Source organism: Beta vulgaris, chromosome 3, assembly GCF_026745355.1.
Source record: "Beta vulgaris subsp. vulgaris cultivar EL10 chromosome 3, EL10.2, whole genome shotgun sequence".
Taxonomy (NCBI): domain Eukaryota; kingdom Viridiplantae; phylum Streptophyta; class Magnoliopsida; order Caryophyllales; family Amaranthaceae; genus Beta; species Beta vulgaris.
In genome coordinates this window covers 55756672-55765225 of record NC_079204.1, presented here as the reverse complement: position 1 = coordinate 55765225, position 8554 = coordinate 55756672, and the positions used below count along the sequence as shown (strand labels likewise).

Genomic DNA, 8554 nt, shown 5'->3' with positions numbered 1-8554 from the left:
CTCTACTTTGAAACATTTGACGTTTAAATTGTAGTGAATCGATGTTTAAACTCTCACATATCATTTCAAAGGTCAAGTGTTCGAATCACCCCGTTGTCAAAACACAATATCAATTATGGGGCATTTGGTTGGAAAAGAGAAAAGAGAAAAGGGAAAGGATAAGGGTTAGGAAAGGAACTCTAAACCCCGCAATTTACCAATATGTTTGGTTAGACAAGAGACATGATCCCAAAAGTTGAACCCTTCTCCTCCTCCTGCCTCCCTCCCATCTTTTTCTCTCACTTGCGCCGACACCGACGTCGACCATGCGACTGTTGGACTTCTATTTTCCGTCCCTCCGACGAAAGACCAAAGGATTTCAGTGGTTGTGGATGGTTGGACCTATTCAAGTCAATTTTCCTTTTATTTTTTACTTTATTCTCACATGTAATACATTCAAGAAGATTGCACATAGTAAGGAATAATAAGGATTAGAAACCAAGCCATCGTAGAGTGTACACTATTATAAACCCTGCTTAACGTTCAAGATCATTATTTGAAATAGGAACACAAGTATCAGAAATAACAAGTCAACAACTCAAAGAGTTATTCCAGTTTCCATTGACAAGTTATTTACTTCATTAAAACGGCCAACCGGGTAACGGATCTTCCCCTTATATCTTTGATAGTGGAGATTCATCTTAACCTGGGGGCCAGTTCATTTGCCTTCCTCCGAGCAGGTGTACGTGGATGTGATAAACAGATTGACCTGATAAGTGAAGCATTACAGTACAGCTTGTCAGAACACGATAAATAAGTTGGAACGTTAAGACTTCAGATTATGTAGTTCAACTTACATCCTGTTGGACCATCATTAATCACAATCCTAAAGCCATCGTCAAGGTTTTCCTGTTTTGCTACAAGTTTTGCTGTGTAAAGAAGGCGGCCAAGAATGTCGCAGTGTTTTTCCTCAGCCTACACTTAGATGCAAAGACTCCCCAAATAGATTAAATATAAAATAAAATCAGAGAATTCTGTAAAATAACATATTCTATAATCTATATCAAATGTCTCCTACAAAAGCCCAGGTCCATTAACTTCTAGAAGTGCTGATTAATGTCTGATAACAAAGTTCAACACAACATCTGGACTCACTTGTATTTATCTTTACATAAATTTCGATCATGTTTTGAATATCAGTCAGATATTTATGTATCACAAGGGGTCACATGTTCAAAAACATTTATTGAGATAGATTTCATTAACAAATTACCAAAAGTCAGCACGAACAAGCACATTGTGTTAGTAGAATTACAACCAAATAAGGACATATCAAATAAAATGGCCACTGTAAAGCCTACCATGCTATCGATGCTAATGGAAAACGAGCATACTTGTACATGATTAGCAAAAAAAAGGCATGTAAGCACATTCCGTAGTTTAGCACACAGATGGCACATCATATAGTAGCACTTTGTGAAAGTAGTAGAGTATGGTAGTGATAAGTAAGTACCTTGGAGAGTCCACTTAAGCCATCCTTAACTTTGGGAATGATCACAATGTGTGTTGGAGCTTGTGGGTTTATGTCCCTAAAAGCAAGAACCTAATTGAAGACAGTTTAGGAGTTAGAATCAAGAACATAGACAAAAGGTAGATACACAAAAATCATTAGCACCATCTAGCAACTGTATATAGCCATCATATAAGCACATATGTGTCAGAGAGAATATAGCTTTGACCCCCACCTCAAATGTAAACAAGAGGGTGCGCACACGAGAGAGAGACTGACAATGAAAATCAGACCATATGCAACGACAAAGAGGTGACCAACCTTTTGGCAGTTAACACAAAGATAAAGAGCCACATATTGACACAGAGAAACAAGAAGTCAAAAACCATGAGATGAAAGGTAAAAGCAACACTCCATCAGTAAATGAAAGCATTAGGACATGACATCAAACTATACAAGATAATGAACCACATTATGCAGCAATTTACAAAATGAAGCCAACGAATTAGGCTTACGGATGCATACGCCATGGTCACCTTTTAAAATGACCATGATAAATCCAGTCACACTGATGAGTGATGAACATGAAGTCCTCACACTCTTCTCAAAAGTACAACTAAAGAAGCCAGACATTCAATGATATGTAGCATGATGCTATCAGTCACCATATGATGATTACAAAAACAATCAACCATATGTGTGTCCCAAGAAAGTAGACACTCAAAGGATTGCAAAGAGTCATAAAAGCTAAGTATATATGGATCAATTAATTCATAAATCAACACAAACATGATGAGCGAACTCCAGGAAAGAGCCTCGAGTGAAGGGTTAATTGGCTTATGAAGTTTGCACAAAACAATTTCAGATTGATACTCCTACTCCAAAAGTCAAAAAACTAACAAGCACAAAATCTCAATCTCCAACCACAAATGCAGCTAAACAACCAGATTTAACAGTGATCCAAATTAAAACATCGTCATAACTATCATAAACACGTCGTACGAACGGCCATCAATAGTAACATCAGTACCTGATCATCCTCAAAAACAACATTGGCAGGAATTTCCTTGTTAATGATCTTGTCAAATCTACAACATCAAACAGATTCCCATCAACACTCAATCAACCAACCGAATAAAGCGAATTTAAACTATAACTCACATTTCTAAAATGCAGCAAAAAAAGTACAACTCCAAGACTAATGAAATCAAAATATGAAAAATCCTCCACCACAAAGTTCAAACCTTTGACACAAAATTACACTAAAAAACTGGTACAATCATAACAGTGTCTCAATTCTTTCCTTCTTCTCTTCCCAATAGAGCTTAACCCAACACCAAAGATGCAAACAAAACCCAGAAAAATTAATCACAACCCAATAAAACCCTAATCTAGAAAAGTTTGGTCAATCCTTCAAACAACCCAAATTTCGATTCATCATAACATAAAAAGTGTGGGACAAAAATAGGGTATTTGCGTTAATATAAAGCTCGTGAAAAATTTATCAAAAGTAAGAATACAAGATGAAGATGAAAGTAGCATAAGATAGATAGAACTTTAAAGGGAAAAAGGAGGAACTTTACATGGTGGGAGAATCGACAGGAGTAGAAGCAGCAGCAAGAGCAGCTTCTTTCTCGGAAGCCATTGATGATGAAGAGTTAGAAGTAAGAAGGTGTGAGGCCAACACTTCAATGCGACTTGCTGTTTTGTGGGATTCTATAAAACCATTGTTCATTGTGTCATTTTGGCAAGATTGTGGCCTAGTTCCATAGAGGAGTTGCCACGACTTTTGGTTTGGACTTAGGGTGGGAAAACATGTTCGTCTTGACAAGCGTGATGTCAACTAACTTAATTGGTAAAGTATTTTGAAAATGGTTTCAATAATTCGAGATTGAAGTTTATTCTATTTTCATCGTCAAGCTTTGTATATCTTATGGACAACAAAAAAGTTAAACTATTGGCATTTTGTAGCCGGTATTTGCAAATATGAGATTAAAAGGGAAAAAACAAGAATGGTCCACAATTATAAGCGATCTTCTATAATAGTCTCAATATCGGGTTAATTTAGAATAATTCTAGCCATGCAGATTCTAGAATGCATTTTCACTTTCCACAATGATCTCAATTGATCAATAACATGTTTAATTAGTTGGATTTTGTTTGACTTTTCAATTTCTTGTTTCCCTTTTGACACTATATAGTCAGCTAAAGTTTGACAAATCATTCTTTGACCTTTTAAGCCGATTGTTTCAAGCACTAGGTTATTTTGAGAATACATCCTTCATAGTTGAGATTATTTTTCAAAAGCAACTATAACTCATATTATTTACAAAGGGTAGAAATTGGGGATCCTTCTTGCAAGGGGTGAGAATCGAATCTCTGTCACAGGATTGGAAGGAGGGTCTCACAACTACTAAGCCAACCTGGATTCTCTTCTATTTTTCGTTATATATATGAATACATGTAACTCTAAACTCATTGTACAACCTTCAATATACTTTTATGATCTTATAAATTCTAAATCCAAATATTGAAAGTTGACAATGATGCTGAACAAACTTTTCAGTTGGGAGTTGAGGCACACACATGACATGAGTTATCTCTATTATATATGACAACTCTTCATAACTTTGGTGTCCATCCTTTTTGGCTAATATACCTCTAATTAAAAAAGAAAACTAAATCACTTATCACCTTATTAGCTTAAAAATAAAAAGGAAAAAACCAATCTAACAAACTTCAAAACAATTACCACTCATCCTTTGATCGACTTCGCGCGCATAGCGTGCATTAGAGGTGGCCATTGGGCGGGCCTAACTAGACACAACCATGAATCGACCTGCTAGAAAACCAGACCAACATGGAATACGCATATGATCGGGCATGAAAACGCACAAACATAAGGGCTCTCGTGAGTCCAATTGATGGGAAAGGAACCAGACTGCGAACTGTTTTGAGGCCTGAACTGTACCGTAAACCGTACTCAACCTTGACTCGAACCATCAAACTGATTCTAAATACACATAAAAGTTCTTCATCCTCGGCCTAGTTATCAATAACACTAGCATATATGGAAGGTATCGAAAATTATATATTGTAAATACTAGTGGAATTAAAAAAAATCAAAACGTTTTTTCCATTTATGGAAAAAATGAACCGATGGACTACCCATGAACAAGCCCAATCCGGCCAGAGCCTTGAATCGGGGTTGAAACGTGTTCAGGTTCTAGAAAATACAACCGTGAACCCGTACTGGTCAGCTAACCGGTCAAATCCAAGTTCGCGATGAGGTGAACCGGTCCGCCCTACAAATCAACCCGAAATCGACCCAACCCGACCCATGACAATATCTAACATGCATATAAAGACTAGTGAATAGTGACACATAAAGGAATCGAAGGAGGCAATATAAGTCATAACACAACAAAGCCCAGTAAAGTAAAGTAAAAGATAAACAAAAGAAAAGCCCAACCTTGGTTCCTATAATCTTGATGATGCACACACACTAGTGAATAGTGACTACATACAGATAACATAACTAACAGTACTTAAGAGTACCCCCAAAAATCCAGAAACCCATCTTCTTTACCTACAAAAAGGGGATCCTTTTCTTTCATTACGTCTTTTCCCAAACCCTAAAAATCTTCCAATCTCTCTCCTCTACCACTCACTTATTCACTCCCGATAAAACAAAATAAAACCCTAGTTTTCTCAAATCTCACCTTCATCAAATCAATGGCGAAAAAGCGAAAGCTCAATTCCAAATCTGCAGAAACCACTACTTCTTCTGCTCAACAGAAGAAAATCCAGAAGAAAAAGCAAGACGATGAACAACAACAACAACAACAACAACAGCAACAAGAAGAAGAAGCTCAAAAACAACAAGAACAACAAGAACAAGAACAAGAACAAGAACAACCGATAGAAGAACAACCACAACCGATTGAAGAAGAATCAAGAAGAAGAAGAAGCGGAATTTGAAGAAGTAGAAGCAGAATTTGAAGAAGAAGAGGAAGAAGAAGAAGAAGAGGAGGAAGAGGATGAAGAAGAAGAAACGGAGCAAAATCAAGTTGTTGCGGAAGAACAAGAACAAGAAGAAGATGATGATGATGGTGCTGATGATGAGCCGATTTCGAAGCTTCTAGAACCATTTACAAAAGATCAATTAATGATGATACTTCGTGAAGCAGCTGAATCTCATCCCGATGTTGCTTCTCGTGTACGCAAAGTCGCCGATGAAGATACAGTTCATCGCAAGATCTTCGTTCATGGATTAGGTTGGGATACGACAGCCGATACACTACGAAGTGCGTTTTGTCAGTTTGGTGAGATCGAAGATTGTAAAGCAGTGAGCGATAAAATCTCAGGGAAATCTAAAGGATATGGATTTATTCTGTTTAAGAGAAGAAGTGGTGCGAAGAAGGCTTTAGAGATTCCGCAGAAGAGGATTGGAGGAAGGATGACGGCGTGTCAGCTGGCTGCAGTTGGACCGGTTCCGACATCGTCTACAATGGTGCAACCACAGCAGCCAATGTCGGAGTATACACAGAGGAAGATTTATGTTAGTAATGTATCGGCTGATATTGATCCACATAAGCTGACGGCGTATTTTGCTAAGTTTGGGGAGATTGAAGAAGGGCCATTGGGGTTAGATAAGCAAACAGGGAAGCCAAAGGGGTTTTGTTTGTTTGTTTATCGGAGTGTTGAGAGTGCGAAGAAGGCGTTGGAGGAGCCGCATAAGCATTATGAGGGGCATGTTCTGCATTGCCAGAAGGCGATTGATGGGCCGAAACCAGGGAAGCAGCAGATGGGGCAACCGAGAGGGCAGCATTATGGTGGAAGAGTGGATAACCCGAATTTGGCAGGGGCGATTGGTGGACCTCCGGCTACTGGTGCTGGATTGATGGGACAGTCAGTTGGTGGAGTTGGATTTAATCAGGGACCGGCTGCTGCTGCGCCTGGTTTGAATCCGGCATTGGGGCAGGCATTGACTGCGTTGTTGGCTTCGCAAGGGGCTGGTTTGGGGTTGAATAACTTGCTTGGTACTCTTGGAGGTGGGATGGCGGCTGCTCCTGGGGCTGGTGCACCACATGGTGGGTATGGAGGCCAGAGTGTTGGGATGAATCCGAGTGTTTTGGGGTATGGGACACAGGGTGGTTTGCAGAGTGCTTACCCTAATCAGCAGATGGGGCAAGGTGGAGCCGGAGGGAGGTCGCAGCATGGACATATGGGTGGCGTTGCACCGTATAGTGGCCATTGATTGTGGCTCTGGCAGGTATATTTTCTGATCTTTAGTTGCACTTCTTTTTAATATGATTTGGATGATTCTTATAATTAGTAGAATTGTAGGTTTGTTTAACTAACGATCTAGGGTTCCATGTAGCCTAGTGAGTGAATTCTACTTTCAAATTGTTAATTAGTCACGGAGGGGATGGTGATTTAGTAGTGATCAGTAGTAGGAATTGAGCCAGCCATTGGTTAGAAGATACCTTTGCTACCAAATTGCATGGAATTTAGTTTGTGTTCTGCAAGCAAGTGTAGCTTGTCTTGTCCATGGATGGATATTCTGGATCGGATTTGTAAATTATAATATGGTTGACACTTTGACAGTCATGTTTTAGAACTGTGGAAGCTTGGAAGTCCAATCAATTTGGATGATTAATGTGGAGCAAGTTTATCTTGATAACATCATTTGAATAAGGAGGGTATAGTTAGTTATCCCTGGCTAGAACAATGGTGTGTTTGGCTTAGTTTTTATTGATGGGTGGTAGTGTGATGACATAGTGTCTGTGTATTGTCTTTGGTTTGTGTGGTTAGTTTGTTTGTGCTCCTATGCACTTATTGAAAGCGTTTAATTTCTTGCTTGTGACAACAGAAGCTTTTGCAATATTGTTTGTTATATTGATTTGCCGGTCCTAGTCATGCTCACACCATCTTTTTTTTAATTTTTTTCATAATAGTAAAGATTTATTGTTCCTGGAAGCATTTGGCTCTTATGCGTATAGTTGTGATGGCGCTTGCAAAGGAATATGTGAGATTTAGGGGTTATGTAGAGATGGTTTTCAATAAAACCTTTATTTGAGCTCTTTGCTTATAATGTAATGTTTCTGTGTGCTTATGAAAGTGTCTTAAAATTTCTTTAATATATAATTATTGATATCCAGAAAAGTTTCATATTTAACTATCAGCTAAAGTTTAAACTTATTGCATCTTCTTGTTGGGTTAAATGCCGTTTTCAGGTAACTTTCTTTCAGTATTTAAATTTAATCTAACCAAATGATGTTTGGACATGGATTTGGAGGCTTTTTTTCAGGCAGTGAACTTAAATTGTCTAAAAATTTGAAGAATCTTCCATCTTTTTGCAAGTATTTCTACTCTGCAACTTTTTCTGAATTCTCTAGAAGTTGTTTTTATGTTTTACTTATTTATTGTGCAGATCCTTAATAGGTGCTCAGTATTTTAGAACTCGCGTGGTGACTCTTTCCAAGTTTGAGGAGGCAAACAAGATCTTTATAAGATTTACTATCAACTTTCTGTTTGTTGTCTTTGAATGATCAAATAGAGCTGCTGTTTTCCGTTTTTTTCTTCTTCTAGAAAGATTTACTATCTACATTGTGTTTCTTTTCAAACTCTGTAATATTTTAAGGTCTACTCTATCTTTAAAGCTCTGGGAATGATATTGAGCACCTTAAACAATCTTTATGTTTGTGTAACTTTGAAAATTACTCTGGATGTTTTACTAAGGGTGATGTTAAAACTTTATTATTCGTGTCCTTTACTATTTCTTATTTTGAATTTATGTTCAGTTTTGCATTCTACCAAATTTTTTGGTTCCCTTTTATTCTGGGAAGTGGTTGGCTAATACCAATCAATCTCCATATTTATAGGACATTGTCATGCATCTCACATTTATTAAGTGCAGGCAGTCGACGCAAGATGGTTGCTTAAATGGCTATTAATGGATGCAGGATGCAATATTGAAAGGATTGTTTCAGGTTTTAGGGTTTGAAATGTCATAAACTAATCTTGGAAGTTTCTTTTTGACGCCGTGGGGGGGTGGGGGGA

At 38.0% G+C, this 8554-nt stretch overlaps 2 protein-coding genes across 2 annotated transcripts; one reads left to right on the top strand and one right to left on the bottom strand.

The window, feature by feature from the left end:
• Positions 1-451: 451 nt before the first annotated feature.
• On the bottom strand, positions 452-3259 carry LOC104889673 (14 kDa zinc-binding protein). The gene is made up of 5 exons (XM_010674948.4): positions 3073-3259; positions 2520-2577; positions 1493-1582; positions 837-954; positions 452-748 (listed from the first exon to the last, which is right to left on the bottom strand). Exons 1-5 carry the CDS (start codon positions 3222-3224, stop codon positions 681-683), a joined length of 486 nt encoding a protein of 161 aa, XP_010673250.2. The 5' UTR covers positions 3225-3259; the 3' UTR covers positions 452-680.
• Positions 3260-5062: 1803 nt separating this feature from the next.
• LOC104889672 (UBP1-associated protein 2B) lies at positions 5063-8251 on the top strand. Its single transcript, XM_010674946.4, is given in 3 exon segments — positions 5063-5442; positions 5444-6764; positions 7926-8251. Coding segments are annotated over 2 exon segments (1524 nt in total). The 5' UTR covers positions 5063-5224; the 3' UTR covers positions 6750-6764; positions 7926-8251.
• The last annotated feature ends 303 nt before the right edge of the window (positions 8252-8554 follow it).

Excerpts from the sequence above, each read along its gene's own strand:
- LOC104889673 (XM_010674948.4), bottom strand. The coding sequence starts at position 3,224 with ATGAACAATGGTTTTATAGAATCCCACAAAACAGCAAGTCGCATTGAA. Across the intron at positions 1,583-2,519 it reads TTGTTTTTGAGGATGATCAG|GTTCTTGCTTTTAGGGACAT; the intron begins GTACTGATGTTA and ends GTCTTCAATTAG. Across the intron at positions 955-1,492 it reads GCTTAAGTGGACTCTCCAAG|GCTGAGGAAAAACACTGCGA; the intron begins GTACTTACTTAT and ends ATCTAAGTGTAG.